At 42.2% G+C, this 18,586-nt stretch overlaps 3 protein-coding genes across 4 annotated transcripts in view; 2 read left to right on the top strand and 1 right to left on the bottom strand.

Annotated features, from left to right (window-relative positions):
• Nucleotides 1-1,790: 1,790 nt before the first annotated feature.
• LOC107377054 (C-X-C motif chemokine 5) lies at nucleotides 1,791-3,171 on the bottom strand. The gene is made up of 4 exons (XM_015946442.3): nucleotides 2,981-3,171; nucleotides 2,723-2,831; nucleotides 2,579-2,653; nucleotides 1,791-2,305 (listed from the first exon to the last, which is right to left on the bottom strand). The coding sequence occupies exons 1-4, from the start codon at nucleotides 3,042-3,044 to the stop codon at nucleotides 2,248-2,250; spliced, it is 306 nt and encodes a 101-aa protein (XP_015801928.1). The 5' UTR covers nucleotides 3,045-3,171; the 3' UTR covers nucleotides 1,791-2,247.
• A 1,383-nt stretch (nucleotides 3,172-4,554) lies between these two features.
• LOC107377055 (uncharacterized) lies at nucleotides 4,555-11,880 on the top strand. The gene is made up of 6 exons (XM_070542194.1): nucleotides 4,555-4,685; nucleotides 5,157-5,995; nucleotides 6,781-7,329; nucleotides 10,324-10,460; nucleotides 10,614-10,790; nucleotides 11,615-11,880. Exons 1-6 carry the CDS (start codon nucleotides 4,555-4,557, stop codon nucleotides 11,648-11,650), a joined length of 1,869 nt encoding a protein of 622 aa, XP_070398295.1. The 3' UTR covers nucleotides 11,651-11,880.
• A 2,216-nt stretch (nucleotides 11,881-14,096) lies between these two features.
• Nucleotides 14,097-18,586, top strand: part of LOC107377056 (protein mono-ADP-ribosyltransferase PARP14) — a 30,986-nt gene continuing 26,496 nt past the window's right edge. For both annotated transcript variants that reach the window (XM_015946446.3, XM_070547944.1), the window contains exons 1-2: nucleotides 14,097-14,462; nucleotides 14,535-14,653. In XM_015946446.3, the coding sequence (XP_015801932.3) occupies nucleotides 14,222-14,462; nucleotides 14,535-14,653 (360 nt within the window). In that variant the 5' untranslated portion in view covers nucleotides 14,097-14,221. The remainder of the gene's footprint in view (nucleotides 14,463-14,534; nucleotides 14,654-18,586) is intronic.

Raw genomic sequence — 18,586 nt, 5'->3', positions numbered from 1 at the left:
AGCGCTGAGTAGCGCACGTCACACACCATAACGTTTGTCATAAACATGGCGACTGAAGCGGAGTTCGCTGCGGCTCTTTCCTGTGTTCTAAATGGCTTGAATGTATTTAAAACCACAACAAGTAGAAGCGCTAAAAGCCTTTCTTCTAAATAAAGTATGTTTGCTCCGTTGCCAGACACCATTTTTGACTAAAGCTAAAAAACCACAGCGTCGCGCGATACAGTCGGCATTTCTGTCTTTTTTCTGATTGGTTATTTTTGAGCTGCCGAGTCCCGCCCCTCATGTGCCACTCTGCCTGTGAGTAACCAGACTCTTTCTCTGTGCAGAATTAAACAGAGGACGAGTCTGGCAGGCCAGGCTAGTGATGTGGGGTCCCTCAGGGTTCTGTTTCTAGGTCACTGTTGGTTTCACTTTTAGTCTACTTTAAATTTAGCAACATTTCTTTCCATATTTATTCAGATGACATAAAAGTGTTAAACCTGAATGTTTGTCAGAAATTACAAAATGTGTTAAATAAATTTTGTGTACTCTGATGCTACATGTCTCCTTCCTGTTGGCCTGGCTGTGTGTAGACCCTGATGCAGCTTCAGACAGATCACCTTGGGAGCTCCTGCCTTTTTGCTGTTTTGGTGAGGCACTTTTGCGGCTGCTTTAAATAAATAAAAAAATAAAATAAAATAACTCTCTTAAATACCTAACTATGTTTTGTCTCCATTTTATGTTGTAGTCGCGTGAGCCAGTGTAGGTATCAGATCGGGATGCTGCGCCTGTTGATGACGTCACACTAGATGACTGGCTGAATAAATGACTTACAGATTCTATCTTTTAGTTCTTTTTAAAACACAGAAAGGTTTTATTGACCTGCAACGTTTCGTTTGCGGCTGCAAACTTCGTCAGGCTGCAGATAAGCGTCAGCCTGACGAAGTTTGCAGCCGCAAACTAAATGGAGCCTGACGAAGTTTGCAGCCGCAAACGAAATGCAGCCTGACGAAGTTTGCAGCCGCAAACGAAAAGTTGCAGGTAAATAAAACCTTTCTGTGTTTTAAAAAGAACTAAAGGATGGAATTTGAATTTCAACACAGCAAGAACACACCAAAGATGACTTACAGATGTTACGTTACCATGTTTGTAAAAGTTACGCTAGCACGTTGACACAGAAGATTTTGATTGGTCTGGACAAGTTTGAGGTTGTAGACCGAATAGTCCAGAAAAGCATTCTTTGTTTTGAGGAAAATATGTTTATATTGTCAAAGGAAATGTAAAATAAAAGAAAAACTATCAGTTGATAAACGGGGACCCCTCAGGAGCTCTGGTTTGGATGAAATAGGGCAAAATTTAAAAGAACTTTATTGAACAAATAAGTACACAACTTGCCCATTGAGTTGCCTTTGAGTAGAAAAAGTGCTACATAAATAAAGCTGTCTTGTTTTGAATGAATAGATTTATTTACAGAAGAACAAATAAAATAAACAGAAGAATTCCACAATTATATAAATGGAAAAGGCTGCTAATTATATAAATACATCAAATAATTTCACAAATAAGAACTGTTGTGCTTTCTGGCACAGTCTGATATTGGTTTTATGTAATTTCACATTCTTTACAAAATAAATACAATATGTTTTTTAATTAATAACTTAGTTATAAAGAAACAAAACGACTACACTTTTTGTGTGAAAGAACAATATCAAAAAGAAAGGCTATATGGATTTGCCATAGTGTGACATCGCCGAGCAGATCAGGTACCACCAGAGTTCCATTCATCAGGCAGTAGAGTCAAACCACATCTGCTGTGTTTGAATATGGAGTTTATTATTGTTTAACAAAGAAAATTACTTGAAAAGACAAAAAGAAAGAAACCTTTTTAGAGAATTTTTGATAAACTGCAAACATCAACAACAAAAAAAGAACTTGAAATAATTGATGGGTGTTACAAAAGGAACTTATTGTAGGGTTCCATCTTCCACCTTTTTTTTCTGTCCTGTGAAGTTTCTGTGGAGCAGCACTCAGTGATCGTAAAAATAGATAGGGTCACTTACTTCTTCCATATAAGTCCTAAGCAAAAAGACTGAGAAACAGACATCAGTATGTCAATAAAATATGATAAATAGCATTTAATTTGATGAAAAGCTTTATCTACTTTAAATCTCTTTATTGATTTAATGTTTTTCTCTTATTTGTCGTTATTTATTGCATTCGTTTTTTTCTTTTATTTGTGAGTGGCTCAGGGGTGCACACACAGATGAGTCAAGCAAAAAATTCAAAGCCCTCAGATGGTGGTTGTGATTGGCCATGTGCTGCTTGTCTGTAAGATAGGAAAAAGGGAACCACGGTGAATCATTTTAATATTATTAATCAGATTTAACAAGAAGCAAGATAGGGAAAAAAACAGAACTAAATCGGCCAGAAGCTTACACACAAACGGACAAAAACAAAATCCATAAACATTAACTGAAGATTCAAATTTAATGTAATATTTACTTCTTATCCACTTTAAGCAATATGCAATGATGCCACCACATAAACACTAACCCATTTAACCATTTTACATATTTAAACCTTTTCTAATGTTACTTACACAGTTCGAAGGATTGCTTTAGTGAAATTTGACTCAGGATCAAGACATCTTGAGCTTTTATCTTTCAGTATGACACTAGAACAGAAGGAAAACAATAAAACATCCTGCAATTAAAGCTCGTCTATGTTTTATTGTTACACTTACATCACTTCATGTTTACTGCAGTACGGATGAGGCTCATACTCTCTGACTTCTGAGATGAGAGAGAGGTTTACTCCAGTTCTTGTCTTTACACACTGGCAGGTCTTTAAAGCTGTGTCATTGAGTGAAAAAATGAATAAAACATTTTGTCTTTGCTGACCTGCTAAACCAATCTATACATATACAGGCAGGAGCATTTGAGCATAAACTCATTTCAACTTAAAACAATCCAAGGCTTTTCATGGTAAATTACACACTTACTTGCTGAGTTGCAGATGACCACACAAGTAATCAGGATTACAAGGCACTGGACCGAAGGATTCATCCTTGTCTCAAATGAAACTGTAGTTAATATTCAGTATCAAAGAAAAGATTTAATCCCTTTTTCCTTCAGTCCTCAAGTTGCCTGAGTGTCGGTCCACGGATTGGTGTCTGAACACAATAACTGTTGTTATTCCATCAGTTTTTCCTGGAGCTCTTGTTTCCTTTTATGGACTTCCTGCAGAAAGGACTTTTGGACATCTCTGAAACTAGTTCCAACACGCAGATGAGAACAAAGGAGGATCCATCTTTCTTCTGTGGGTGTCAATGAGTTTAAAGAGCAAAACCAGATGATTATCTGATCTCTGAGTTGTTTTGACAAAATAATCATTGTTACAGTTTTTAACATGTATGAACGTTTTGCTTTTGAATTGCAGTCGGAAGGGGGGGGGGGGGGGGGGCAGCTGTGGCAACCTGAATAATATTCTTTATTTGCTAACATATTTTTAACAGTTTAATACTTGTCATTATTTGAAATTCTATGTTTCATTTTAAAATTTGCTCTGTAGGCTTGGTCTGGACGTAAGAAAGAAAGAAAGAAAGAAAGAAAGAAAGAAAGAAAGAAAGAAAGAAAGAAAGAAAGAAAGAAAGAAAGAAAGAAAGAAAGAAAGAAAGAAAGAAAGAAAGAAAGAAAGAAAGAAAGAAAAAAAACAATCTTTTATATAATTATCTCAAGATAAAAATCACAAGGTGCTTCACAAAAAAATAATTAAAAATTAAAGTATAGAAAAGGTTTAAAAAATTATTAAAAAATATGTTTAAAATGAGAGAAAAAAGTAGAAATTGTGATCAAAAAAATAATAATACGTGGAAAGGTAGAGAGAAAATGAATAGGAAAGAGGGAAATCAGTGGATCGTGGGGAAATGTGGAATAAGAAGAAAGAGCAGCTGACATGCAGTTTTCTTTTAACTTTGATCATATAAGTGTTGATAGTATTTGTGTGTGATGTTTTATATGCGTCACGTTTACCTGCCAGGGAAAGTGCATGGTCCTTTTAAAATACTTGGATGGTTGATAGACTCTTTACTGACCCCTACAGGGAACTGCTGTGCAGCAGCAGAAACAAAACAAAACTGGCAGAAGTAAATATTTTCTGCAGATGATTCAAAATAGTACAGTAAAAAGTTCTGAGTAAATAAAATAAATCAACATTCAAGTTCAGATCAATCCTGAAAAGTCCTGTAACATGTTTACTTTTAACATTTTCTTAGTTTTGCTGCTAATCATCCAGATGAACCCACGGCACGAGTCCAGGTCTGTTTATAGTCTCAGTCTGACATCTAGTGGTTTGATTTGAAACACAACTTGTTTAATTCCTGAGGTTAGTTGTTAATTTGTCCGATTTTTTTAATCGTTAAACCTATTTAAAAGACCAAACATACAAAACAAACGAGGAAAAAAAGCTATTTACGTATATGAGAGAGTCTGTTTATAATTATCTCCGTGTCACGAGGGGACGGCTCATAAATGAAAGTGAAACTAACTTGGGGGAGGAAGTATAAAAAGCAGTGCCATGTTTATAAAAGGTTTTTCGGTAGATCTGACTTTAGGGCCGATTAACAAAACCCCAGCAGCCATTGTTCCGTCGAAAGAAGAGGATGTGCAGCAGATAGCTGAATACAGGCCGAAGAAGAACTCCACCTGGTGAGTTCTAATCTAATCATGTAACAAGCAGCTCTGTACCCAGTCACACTTTCAGCCTAACGCAGATGTTGTCTCCTCTAAATGACATCTATTTGGGGAGGCTGCATAGTTGCTGTCTTTTAGCCCCAGCAACCAGCTAAAAATAAACTTTCATCTGACACTAATGGTCCCTTGATTGCCAGTCAAGGTATAAATGAAAACTGCACCTGGAGTCAGGGTCTTACACTGATCTGTTAGTTCTTTGAAGAGAGCAGAAAGACGGGAGGAAGTGTCAAGTTCCTGATCTGACTAGGAAACAACAGGTAGGCTGGCAGTGACATGCTGATTTTTGTTTCAACCCTGGCATATTTAAAACAACAATAATCGGATTTACAAAAATAATAAGATACTTTATTTTTTTCTTTTATAACTAGATGGAATTCCATCAATTGGATGAGCAGTTCAAACTTGTGAAGAATGATTTTACCCGAGTGGGAAAAGCACCAGAGGAAATACAGACACAGTCATACTGACAGGCCCTTCCAGGTTCAGAGGTGCTAAACCTGTTGGACTCCACACAAATGTTTTAGAAAAGAGAGTTCATCTGCCTCAGGATTTATTAACGTTCATTAAATCCAAAAATGCCATCCTGAAGTATGAGACGCTCTTCCAACAGCGTTTCAGCCATCCCGTATTCATAGAAGTTGGGTCAGAGCTGATGCTGTTGAGTTTGTGCCCTCGTGACCTGGACGAGGCTCTGCAGGTGGTGGTAGGGGATCTGTGTGTGCGGGTTGAGAAACTCCACGGCGCTGCAGCTCTACCTCCAGATGTGGACAAAATAAAAGAGCTCCTGATCAAAGCGAAGACGGATGCAAACCGCGATGAAGTCAGAGTGGACGTCATCTTCATCCCTGGGCAAAACACAGCCACGGTGACCAAAGTACGGCTGGTGGGCTACACCGAACACGTCAACAAGCTCACAGCGGTTCTCCTCGACTACCAACTGAATCAAGTTTTAACTGAACAAGTGGTGAATCTGCCACATCCTGAACTGGTTACTTATTTTGACAAGATCTTGGAGATGATCGGCATGAAGCAGACAAAAGTAACCTTAAAGCCCCTGCTTTATCCACATTCTTGTGTGGCTGTATCTGGTCCTCGTTGTCACGTTGTTGAAGTCCATCAGCGTCTTATGTCTGTTCTTGGCAGCCTGACATTTGATCATTTGGTTTTTAATGGACCAGGGGCTCAGCGTTTCTTCGAAGTGGATGGTAAAGAGCGCAAGGAGCAGATTGAGAGTTCCTGCAAAGTTCTTATCAGAGAGAGGCACGGTAAGCCCAAAATTCCACTGTCTCTGCTCTGCTCCGGCACGAACTCCACAGCAAAAACGGTCCCGTTGTAGTAATCAGAGCTGTTCCACTATTGCGGCCGTGCGGCGCAGTGCGCCGCCCGGCGTTCCGCCATCCGGCAAAAATAGGATCAATTCTATTTTTGCCGGACGCCGGAGCACCTCCGCAGTCAATGGACAGAAACCACAACCGCCCAGCAGGAAAGGGAGCAAGCACAGCTTCCGTTATTTCACAATAAATCGATAAACAAAAAGCGTTTTTTGTTTCATATGCACAGGTTTAACAACTTTTAACAACTATCAATGGCGGCTGAACTTTAAATGCACAAAAGTAAGCCATAAATACAGTTTCCACTATCAAAGTAGTCACCCTTTGTTGATCCAAACACTACTGATCTCTCAACACAAATGATGGGCAGATTAAACAGTTCATTTCGATGCTTCTCCCACACAACGGGTGTTTGGATCTAACTTCCGCGTTTATTGCTCGGACTGTATCGCAAGATCTCGAAAATCCCGCGTATGCCTGTTTGCGCACCTCAGGTCTTCGCACCGGAGCGGAGCCGTTGTAGAGCGGGTACCAGCAAAAATTGAGTTCGGAAGCGAGCGGCAGCGGAGGGCAGGGGCGGAGCGGGGGTAGTGGAATTTTGGGGTAAGCTTGTCACCTTCCAATAAATACACAAAAGGTCCTAGTTTTAGCATCACCTGATTGTATTCTGTCATCAATTTTTGACTCTGCTGTTTCTCCTTCTTCGTCTTTTAACTCAGGTTCACGCAGTCATACACTCCAGCAGTCTGCCTTCTTTCTCGTGGGCCTTCTTAGAAAAAATGTGGATGATGCAACGACACAGATGAAGAATCTATACCAGAATAACAGTTCCACAAAAACCTTCACAAAGGAGGACCTGGCAGATCTGACCCAGGACGATATGAAGGAGGTGAAGCTGCTTGCAGAGATTGAAGGCCTGTATTTGCAGGAGGGCCAGCCCAGTCCGGGAGGTTTGATGGTGAGCGGGCTCAAGGTTGGTGTCAACCAGGTGGCACTGAAGCTCCAAACCACAATTCCCCTTAGGAGGCTATTGAGAATTAAAGAGGAGGACGGTTTGTACCCTCGTGTGTCCTGGTGTATCCTGGGACTTAATGGCTGCTGGGAAAGGCTTCCTAAAACAGCCAATTACAGACTGGAAAAGTGTGATGCCACAAAAGGCATAGTGGACACACAAGGAGTCGCATGGAGTGTAAATCTACAGAGGATGGAGGCCACTGAACACATAGTTGGAGGGACGGCAAAGTTGAAGCGACTTGAAAATCTGCAAGGTAACTAATTCAGGGTGAACACAGAGGAAACTGAAGTTGCAATATTTGCTTTTATTAATTGTTAGTTAATTGATCACTTGTTTAAAAGCTTTTTTAAATGGGGAAAAAAAGTCAAAAATTCTATTTTTAGAAGAATCAAAAGTCTAGTAAAACACTTATTGGTTGTGGTCAGCTGCATGAAAGTATGGCAAACATTGGGTATCAAAAAGTGGGTCTCTTTTGAGGATATGCATTCTTTTTTTTTCTAATAAGAAAATAGAAGCTTCATGTACAAATGCTGGTCATGAGATTAGAATATCATAACAAAGTTCATTTATTACAGTAATTCCATTCAAAACATTGTCAGTTCAAATCATCAACATTAAAAGAAATAAACTGAAATACATCCTTCTGGGTTATGAATGAATTTACTAGTTTTACTTTTTGAATGGAATTACTGAAATAAATGAACTTTTTTATGATATTCTAATTTTATGACCAGCACCTGTAAACTGCAGACTGTGGAGAGGGATAATGAATGTTGGGGAAAGCCGGAGTAAGTCCGGTATGCCGAAGGGTAAAATTTAACTCATTCACTGCCAGCCTGGTCGCTAAAGGCCTTCGCTGCCAGCGTTTCTCACTAGAGCCCTGCACGGGCCTAAAATCTGAGCCCATGTCCGGCCTGGCCCGAGGGGGGTGGAGCCTCAGCCCGACCCGGCCCAAAAAGGTTTTCAGTATTCTCTGGCCCGACCCGAGCCCGACATTTTTTAACAAACTAAATGAAAACAAAGTGCGTCAATCCTGACCAATGTGTTAAAAGACATGCAGGATCCGATCAATTTGTTTTTCCCTCATTTACCGTCACGGAGATAACAGCGCAGGCTCTGGTGGTAATCAAGTTAAATTTTATCTCTTTCCAACACTTTTCACAAGAAAACAGAACAGTTAAAAGCAGGGCTTGTGTTGTGTTGACCGGACAGTTCCCGTATTTGACCATTTATTTTGACGGAGAAAGAATAGAAAGAATTACCCCGACGCATGCAGACGAACTGACATACGCACATCGCAGATGTAGCTAAATCACCCAAGAAAAGATTCCCATCTGAACATCTGAGCTGGACACTGCTCAGCGCAGCTCGCTGTCAGCGCATATGTGCACAGCGAGCTGAAGTTGTGGAGATTGGCTTGGAGCGTGTTGCAGAACCAGAGCGCATGCGGGAAGGTTCCTCCCACTGAAGCGAGTGTTTTCCAAACCCTGTCTCTCAGAGAGACTTGTCACTTAGAAAATGTTCCCTGATTATGAAACTTTGGCTGAATAGTGCTTGTTCCTGTCTCCAATGTGGCGACGCATCCAGGATCCGTCTGAGGAGCATCCCAGAATCTCACATCCTCTTCAGCTCAGGAAGCGCATATGATTACGCACAAGCGTGACCCGTCAACCCGGTCTCACAATAAGACTGGGTTGGGCCTGTTCAGGTTCACGCAGACAATCTTTACATAGAATTGACTTACGGATATAAAATTAATTCAGTAAAATATAAAGCATTTTATTTAAATATCCATTCATTATTTTACAAGCACAGAGAGCCGCATCAGATTCAGATCAGCGGGAAGATTCCTCCGACTGAATTCAGTCGGAGGAATCTTCCCGCATGCGCTCTGGTTCTGCGACTGTCCGGTCAACACAAGCCCTGCTTTTAACTGTTCTGTTTTCTTGTGAAAATTGTTGCAAAGAGATATAATTAAACTTGATTACCACCAGAGCCAGGCGCACTGCGCCGTTATCTCCGTCACTGTAAATGAGGGAAAAACAAAATGATCGGATCCTTTTCTGACCTTCCCCACCTACAAAGTTTAATTACAACAATCAAACGTGACAGAGCCTGGATTTGTATTCTGAACAGTCTAAACATGTTTTAAAAAGAAACGTATGACAAAAGTGGCACCTGCTCAGTAAAACAACCAACAGGGTGAAAAATATCAAAATATTGTAGGCAGAGACAGGCTACAACTTCTGGATCATCTTTATATAAATCGTTTTATTGATTATCTTCTTATGAAAGATAACTTTGATGTACACGAGCGACCGGTACCGGCTGCTGTCACCTGTTGTGAGCAGCTCTCTGCTGTCTGAGGGTAGGCCCCGCCCACAACGCCGCGGCTGCTGTGGCTCCCAGTGTTTTCTTTACTGTGGGAAACGGGTAATAATGGCTCTTTGATGGGAACAGGTTGCCAACCCCTGGTTTAAGTGTTTCAATTTTTTTAATGAATTCGATTAAAAATAAAGGCGCCCGGCCCGGCCCGTGTCCGAGGTGATTACACAGTCGTTGGCCCGAAGCCCGGCCCAAGGGCCGTCGGGCCGGGCCGACCCGAGGGCCTAGGGTTTCAGTGCAGGGCTCTATTTCTCACCATTTTTACTGTTTTTTTAAGAGTCACAGAACGTTGCGCGCTAGGATGATGTCGACGCCAAAACAACCAAAACAAAGAGGAGACTCACCACTTACATCAGGAAGAATCCACGCGTTTTGAGCGTTATCCGTTCTTTCATAATCCGTTGTCGAATTGTGATCGGCAAACGCTTTTCCGGTTCACGCCTCATATTTTTTACAGGAACGGCCCAAAACGATCTCCTAACACATGGATGTTCTGCTTCCTGATCACGTGACGTGTGACATATGTGGATGAAGATCGGCTTCAGAGCTGAGATGTTTGTTCTCTCAGCGCGGGGGCTCGTTCCGATGCTCAGAGTAAAAAAATGCAAATGACGACTGGATCTAAAATGACGACTTTAGTCGTCAATGGCAGTGAATGGGTTAAAAGTGCTGATACAGCGTACCTGTGCATGCTGGTTCAAACAATAAAAAGTACCATGTTATATCAGTTATCATGCTTTTATGAGAAACTACTGCTGGTCAGTGGTGCAGTTTACTAATCTCAGCTATACATTTTGATGTAGCTTCTCTTGCTTCAATTTTCTTTTTTTCACATTTCTCTTCTGCAAATTTTCTCCTCCAGATTTCACTCTTCCTCTCTACTGGGACAGTATGGGTGAGAATGAGTATTTTCAAGAGTTTCTACTGGAACCTTCTTCTGCAGAGTATCACACAGTGCAGAAGGCCTTCAACAAAACTGCCCAGAAGATGGTTGTAAAGGTAAGTACCTTTCATATTTATTTATTTATTTGCACAATTTTTGTCCACAATTTACAGTTTATAGCAGTTAGATATGTTTAACAATTGTTTGGGATTGTTTTTAAACCAACGGTTTTTATATTCACTGATGTGTTGGTTGTTCTTTCCTGTCAGATTGTGCGCTTGCAGAATACCCACCTGCGTCGCGTCTATGAAATGCAGAAAAAGAACATTTCTGAAAAGAACCAACAGGATGGAGCAGGTGAAAAGCTGCTGTACCACGGTACTAGCCAGGAAACCTGCACTGCCATCAAAACTAAAGGATTCAACAGGAGCTTTTCTGGGAAAATGGTAATAATCATTTGATGAGTGTAGCTTTAACATTGTTTGGGTTGAGTAGTTTTTTTTAATGAGATGTTTTTGTTTAAAGAGCAAGACACCCCCTACCAGAGTATTACTACACTACTACTTCCTGTTTGAAAAAATGCAACAAAGGCTGTTGCCTAGCAGACCGAGAGGGCGGAGCCGCTAACACACACACACACACACACACACACACACACACACACACACACACACACACACACACACACACACACACACACACACACACACACACACACACACACATACACACACACACACAGGCTCACAACAACATTGTGACATCATATGGTACCAGCTAACGTCCTAGGGTACCTCTTAGCCAATAGCGATGGCAGATTTAAATTCAAATGCAGTGCAGAGTTTTTACCTGACAATGGCACAGCATTGACAGTTTTAGGCAGAAAATTAAAATTTTAACTAAAATGCACTAAAGTGCAAAAGTATTGACTACACGTGTCTGCAGCACGATTAGACATGCAATTATATAGTTTATCAGGAAAAAAAGTTGATTTGGGGGTGACTTGCTCTTTAAACAATTTAATACAGTAATATAGTCCTTGGATTGATGACAAATTACTTTATAGTTTTTGTAGCATTTAGTAGATTTTTCTTTAAACCAAACAAATAATCTCAAAAAGTCTCTTTGGAGTTTTTTGCTGGTAAAACAGTGTATGTAGCCAGTTAGTACTTTACAGACTCTGAAGATCATTTTACACCATCTGGCATTGGAAAACATTTTGACTGATTGTCTTAATAATATAACATTTACTTCAGTTTTCCATTCACAGCAACAGCATTTGGTCATGGGACCTACTTTGCTGTAAATGCCAGTTATAATGCCAATGCCACCTACTCAAGACCGGCAGCTGATGGTACTCAAGCTGTGTTTGTGGCCCGAGTCCTGACAGGCATGTACACTGTGGGCCACAGTGCCATGAGGGTACCGCCGCCTCGTAGCAGCCAACAACCCCATGACTGCTATGACAGCGTGGTGGACAGAATTGACAATCCCAGCACGTTTGTTGTGTTCCACGATAACCAAGCCTATCCAGACTACCTCATCACCTTTAGTTAAAAAAATCCTAGTTGGATTCTTTCATACTGTTAGAAGACCAGACGGCTGCAGCTTTTAACAACTTTTTGAGTTTAGTACAAATGTTTCGTATTCATACCAGTTGTCTTCTTCACCAACTTTTCTTGAAGCAGTCTTCAAAAACTTGCAAAAACCTACTCAAATGTGTCAAACTCTTTCTATCCATGTAATAAAGGTAGACCTCTCCTTTGTTTATAACTCAGCTTTATCACTAACCATGGATTTGATAAAACTGGTCATTCAATCCAATCGATAAGATTTTTTCAACAATGAGGACGGAGCAGGGGGCTCCCACATGTCGACAGGGGACGCACTCGGTGGGATATATTTTGGATTCCTGGAAGGAGTGGAAGATCATATGCCTCTCCCAGCTGTCCATTGAGGACATCGAAGATGTGTGGATATTTGGTCTGTTGATCACTGGATTTCTCCTGATTGGAGTGGGAGGATATTTGATTGGAGGGCGACCCGCACCCACGGAAAGCACCGTCTGTGTGGAGACTTCTCAGACTGGGTCGTTACTCGAAGTGAATCGTAAGCTGGACAATGTTCTAGCTGTGATACCGGTATTAGTGCACAAAATGGATGTCATCTCGGAGAGAGTCACCGGACGGTATGGCGAAGTTTAAAACCCAAAATTGGCTTCACTGAAGGACTGGAAATGATCAGTTTAAAGACTGAAGGCAGAGAGGAAAATTATCTCAGCCTGACCCAAACAAATTCTTGTTATCTGAATCTGACGCCCTGGTAGCCTTGAGCTGCAAGCAACTAAAACCCCCACGAAGGAATGCAGACAGATGCTGTGAAAACCCGACCTCCCCCCCCCCTCCTCCTTTGGATTGGTGGACTTCAGCCTGGCGAGGTCATCAGCTGGAGGAGTCAATGTGCTCTTCGCTTCTCCCAAGATCTCCCTCCCACCTGTGACTGTACAGTAGATGAGCGCCTTAGATGGCTGCTCTCGCTGGGGGAAACAGGATCCCAGCCCCCCTGCCTTCATATTGGAGTCTCATGTTGTGACTGTTGATGTTTGTGCTTATATGTTTGAGGTGTTTTTTTTTTTTTACATAGCAAAGCGACACCCTGTCGGGAGTAACTCTGGAATGCCTTTTTTCCCTCCCCAATTTATCCTCATGTAATCCCCATTTCATCTAAATGAAATGAGCGCCGTTCATGGCTGCTCTCGTGGTCTGCCTGTATCTGTTTTGTCTACATGTGTGTGTGTGTGTGTAACCTTGGTCAGGCTGTACTGCAGAGTCAAATTCCTATGCTTCGGGTCGCTGGAGCACTGGCAATAAAGCTTTCTGATTCAGATTCTGATTCTATTGATATCACACTGTGACTCATGCCGTCAGCTGAAAGAGAAAAATGAATATTACAGGGAGTGTCTGCATGCAAGCTCTACCAGGGTGTGGTCTTTAATTTGAATGGGCAGGTGTTGACTTGTACTTTAAATTGTATTCACCTGCTTCTTCCTCCTTCCAGTTTATGACTTCAGAAAGCGCATATCTTGCATGTTGTTGCACTACAATCAGGTTAAACAGTTTTAAGTAGTACTTAGCGGTAATCTTAAATCTTTTATGTCAGGATTTTAAGCTGGTTTATTTGCACTCTTTGAAATTTAGTGTGGTTCTTCTCATCTTCCTGTTATCCTCTGATCTCTGCTCAGCTTCTCCCCCGTGGTCTGAATCTGTTACCATCTCAGCCGTTCCTCAGTATTCACCTTTATTAGCCATATCTATTAATTTTCTTGGCTCAAAGTCACTTCCTCTCATTTGCCAAACCCATCTCTTCCTGAAACATGTAGTGAATAAGTCTTTTGTTCCTGTCATACATGCCCTTTTCCTGGTCAAGTTATGGGTCATTTAATTAAACCCTGTTTGAAATTATTACCAGCCTGCTGCTGCGTTCTACTGCATTGCTGGGTCCTGCCTACCCTGGCTATCATTACTGTTAGAAGTTAGAACACGTTTGTGTTGGGGGCTAAAAATGTTAAAATATTAAAATGTAATGAATGTTTGAATGTGTTGATGGCTGTAAATGTTGTGGTGGTGCTCAATTTAAATAAAATATGTGGAGCTGATGTGTTGTGAGCATGAGATACTTCTGGATATATTGCAACCTATGCAACATAGTTAAACAAACAGGGTAAAATACCATAAAAATGATCAAGTCTTTAAACTGGTGTGTTATACCTTTTAAAACAACGATTTAAAAGGTAGCTGGGCACAAAAACAAGTTGGGAGTCTTGAAACAAATGTAGGCGTGTCTATTGGTGCATGAGTAATGAGGAGGCGGAACATAAATGAAAATGAAACTTACTCATCAGAGCTCATCTCAGAAAAGAGACACACACAGAGGAGCAGAGCCTAAAATGAATGCATACCAGTATCCGTTATTCTTTGAGGCAAGAGATCTGACAGACAGGGAGAAGAGGAAGATCTGGAGACACTTTCAAAGAAGAAGAGACTCTGGAGGAGGCGAATGTTCAGTGATCGAAAAGGTTGAAGACGATGTCTACAAAGTCAGTTTTCAGGAAAGCCAAGGTATGAAGTAAAGTTGAGGTAAACAGAGAAAATGTTGCAGCAGGTGTGTAATTTATGACTTTGTTCTCACAGACCAGCAGAGAGTTTTGCAGAGGAAGACTCATACCATTTCTCTTCCTGGTGGAGTACTACGGCTAACCATAAGAGAAACCAGTTTGTCCCAGGGTCAGCCACTGGCAGGCCAACATGAAGTAAGGTTTTATCTGCATGTGGACTGAATAATCGCATTAATTCTCATCTATTTACAGGTCCTTCTCAAAAAAATTACCATATTGTGATAAAGTTTATTGTAGCTGCCAGCTGAGCAGCTGATGGCAATGACCCTTAATTGGCTCACAGAATTTATATAAGCCACACCCTTCCAGAGAAAACTGCTTGGGTTAATTTGTTTGTAGAGAAGATAACACTGTTTGAAGCATTGAAATTATGTCTTTAGCCTAAATTCACCTCAGCTGCACATTGCCATCTGCATCCCCACTCAAATCTACAGATAAAGCAGCTTTGAGGAATTATTGTTTTGTTTAACACCCTTGGCCAGCGGAGCAAGTTTTCACTGTAGCTGCCCCTGGCACCATGAAGAAAAGAACGGAGAGCCTCGACGGGTGCAACTCATGGAGTGAAGCCCAAGGCATTGGACCAGAGAAACTAATAAAAGTTTATGCACCCGTCGAGGCTCTCTGTTCCTTTCTTCACGGTGCCAGGGGCAGCTACATTCATTATTGTCTATAATGTACTGATAAACATTAGACTTTCTTATAAGATTCATTACACACAACTGAAGTAGTTCAAGCCTTTTATTGTTTCTAATATTGATGATTTTGGCATTCAGATCATGAAAGCAACCAGCACATACAACACTTCAGTTCTCAGAAAAGTCACACAGATTTCCACAGACCTGTCACATGCTCTCCACTCCCATTACACCCGGTTACCATCAGGCCAGTGGTTCAGGGCCCTCCCAGTGAAGACAAAAAGGGCCTCCTCCAGCTTCCTTCCCTCTTCTGTTAAATAGCATGCCCCAGCAAAAATGACTGCGACCAACACTACGGTAAATCTAGATTGAACTAGTAATCTTTTATTATCGTAATCCTTTTTAAATTCCTTTAATTAAGTGTATTGTGGCATAGCAGAGCCAAGCAGCCTGCTCAGGGGGGCCGCAAAGACTTATGGGTAATGGGCTTTAAGTGTTAGTTATAGAGTTCTTTAGTGTTATCTTATGGTTTGACGTTATATTTTTGTGTTTCCATGGATACCTGTTCTATTTTGTCTAGTCTTAGCCCTTAAGCTAGCTGCTATTGGAAGGATGATCTCAGCATCAGCCAGTCATGAAGAGCTTAAATGTACGCCCACCAATGGTGGGCACCCCTGTGGGTATATAAGTGGAGCGACTCCACTGTTCACCTCCGTTATCTCTTCAAGCCAAGCTTAAGAGCTTCCTTTAAAGAGCAATTATCCAAGAAGCATTCTCCTACCATGTCCAGTGATGCCAGGACCTACCCGGCCTGCCAGACAGACTCCATCTCCAGCGGCGACCTGCACGCCAAGTGTGAGGTCTGTCTCGGGGCTCATCACGCTGGCCTGACCTTGACCCCCCAATCTGTGCGCTGCTGTACTCACCGGTTCTGCTCGCATTGCTGCCTGGCAGACCCTTATCCAGCGGCCCTTGTGGCTCAAGGCCCTAACCTCCATTCCTGAAAACCTGCACAGGGAGATGCTGGAAGGCCCCATCACCTCTGACGTTCTGTTTGGTCCCCATCTTAGGAGCGTCATCGAGAGGGCTCAGAAGACAGCTGAACTGTCAGCCACGGTGCGAGACCTGGTCCACCCTCGGTCAGCCCCGCACTCCGGCCATTCCTCCAGCGGATGGGATGAACGGCGCGGAAACTTCAGGCGCCCAGCTGCACCACCTGCCCCATGGAGCCGGCCTCCCACTTCGGCTCTACCTCAGCGGGACCAGAGAGTTGGCGGCCAACGGTTTCGAAAGAGCCAGCAGACACCGTCTTGGCAGTCACAGTCGCAGGAACCTCGCCGAAAGCAACCACAAAAATGACTCGTTGGGGGGAATGTGTGTGCTTATGACCATAGGCGTCATTTTAACCGGGGACGCCGGGGACATGTCCCCGGCAAAATTTGTGATTGGCAGCTGTGTCCCCCCCACTTTCAAAAACGCCTGCTGATGAGGATTTTTGTTTTACCAGCTCAGATCTTATACCAGGGGTCGGCAACCTGTTCCCATCAAAGAGCCATTATTACCCATTTCCCACGGTCATTTTGGACGGACCTTAATAAGCAGTGACTTAAGTGAAGCAGGCAGGTCGCGCTAGAAAATTTAGTTTAAAAAGATGTCATAAATGTGTTCCCCCGTCCTTTTTATTTATAAAATATGAAGTAAAAACTCACAATTTAATTTTCATTCATTTGTCATTAATATTTAGTCTACACCCGTGCGTTAAGTGGACCATCTTCCAGTAAAAGCAAAGCATCCAGCCCCTCCAAATGCGTAAAATGTGCATCAGCCGCTAGTTATGCGCGCCGCGCGCACCGTCAGCTGATCAGCCCAGACAAGAGCAGAGCAAATAGAGAAAGAATAGAGGATAATTGTGTCTGGATGTGGATGGAGATTACATTTTACAGCAGCCTGATCATCATTTAAATACGTAAACCATAACCTGGCTTCTAGTCCATGCTATCAGCATTATTTTAATTGGTGTGTGTGTGCGTGTGTGTGTGTGTGTGTGTGTGTGTGTGTGTGTGTGTGTGTGTGTGTGTGTGTGTGTGTGTGTGTGTGTGTGTGTGTGTGTGTGTGTGTGTGTGTGTGTGTGTGTGTGTGTGTGTGTGTGTGTGTGTGTGTGTGTGTGTGTGTGTGTGTTTTCCACTTCAAACACTGGTCTAACCAACCAGACCAGCGTGCCCAGTAACACATTAATGTTACAATTAAACAGTTTCACTTCATGTAGGCTAGGAACGTTTCACCTGCCGTGGCCCGGCCGCTTCTGCTCCACATAAACTTTGTGCATAATCAAATGTCTCTACGCGTCATGCGTCTCCATATTAGAGACGGGAACAAGCGCTATTCAGCCAAAGTTTCATAATTTCATAAAAAGAACATTTTTCCAAGTGACACATCCCTCAGAGAGACCGGGTTTCCAGACTGTTTCAGTGGGAGGAAATCTTATCGCATGCGCCGTGGTTCTGCACTGCGCTGGAACCCCAGATCTTCAGCTCACTGTCCACCGTGGGCGCTCCGAGCCGCGCTGAACACAGTGTCCAGTATAAAGCTCTGATGTTCTGATGGGAATATTTTACCTCCGCGATGTGCGTTAACGATTAAAATGTCAGCTCATCCATGCGCATCAGTGTGCGTCGGAGTAATTCTTTCAAACCAAGCAACATCCTTGAGTTCATCTGTCAAAATAAACAGTCAAATGGAAATATATGTAACCTGCCGTTTAACTGTTTTGCCTTCCTGTGAAGATTGTTGCAAAGAGAAACAATTAAACTTGATTAACCCCAGAGCCACCCAGAGAACCAGAGCGCATGCGGGAAGATTCCTCCCACTGAAGCAAGAGTTTTCCAAACCCTGTCTCTCAGAGAGACTTGTCACTTAGAAAATGTTCCCTGATTATGAAACTTTGGCTGAATAGTGCTTGTTCCTGTCTCCAATGTGGCGACACATCCAGGAGCCGTCTGAGGAGAATCCCAGAATCTCACATTGTCTTCAGCTCATAAAGTGCCTATATGATTACGCACAAGCGTGACCCATCAACCCGGTCTCACAGTAAGACCGGGTTGGACCTGTTCAGGTTTACGCAGACAATCTTTACATTTAGAATTGTCATACAGATGTAAAATTAATGCAGTAAAATATAAAGCATTTTATTTAAATTCTAAACCAAAACGTAACAGCTTATCCCAACGCAAGAAGCTGTTAGCGAAGATGCTAACAGTAGCTTTACCAACATTAAGTTCAAGTTACCAAGTTTAAATAAACCAAAAACACCCAGCAGCAAACAGACCAGCACGGAGGAGAGACTGCTACCACCAAAACAGCTCTCCTCGTGTCTGAAAGAAGCTCCTTAATGAAGGGAGAAGCGCTCCCGGTGATTTTCTACATCTGCGATAGA

Source organism: Nothobranchius furzeri, chromosome 2, assembly GCF_043380555.1.
Source record: "Nothobranchius furzeri strain GRZ-AD chromosome 2, NfurGRZ-RIMD1, whole genome shotgun sequence".
Taxonomy (NCBI): Eukaryota; Metazoa; Chordata; class Actinopteri; order Cyprinodontiformes; family Nothobranchiidae; genus Nothobranchius; species Nothobranchius furzeri.
This window is presented reverse-complemented; position numbering and strand designations above follow the sequence as displayed.

Bases quoted from the DNA above. Each gene is read 5' to 3' on its own strand.
- LOC107377054 (XM_015946442.3), bottom strand. From the start codon at position 3,044: ATGAATCCTTCGGTCCAGTGCCTTGTAATCCTGATTACTTGTGTGGTC. The intron at 2,832-2,980 runs GTAAGTGTGTAA...TCAATGACACAG, and splicing joins GGTCATCTGCAACTCAGCAA to CTTTAAAGACCTGCCAGTGT. The intron at 2,654-2,722 runs GTAAGTGTAACA...CTTCTGTTCTAG, and splicing joins TGCAGTAAACATGAAGTGAT to TGTCATACTGAAAGATAAAA.
- LOC107377055 (XM_070542194.1), top strand. From the start codon at position 4,555: ATGTTTATAAAAGGTTTTTCGGTAGATCTGACTTTAGGGCCGATTAAC. The intron at 5,996-6,780 runs GTAAGCCCAAAA...CTTTTAACTCAG, and splicing joins TCTTATCAGAGAGAGGCACG to GTTCACGCAGTCATACACTC. The intron at 10,461-10,613 runs GTAAGTACCTTT...CTTTCCTGTCAG, and splicing joins CCCAGAAGATGGTTGTAAAG to ATTGTGCGCTTGCAGAATAC.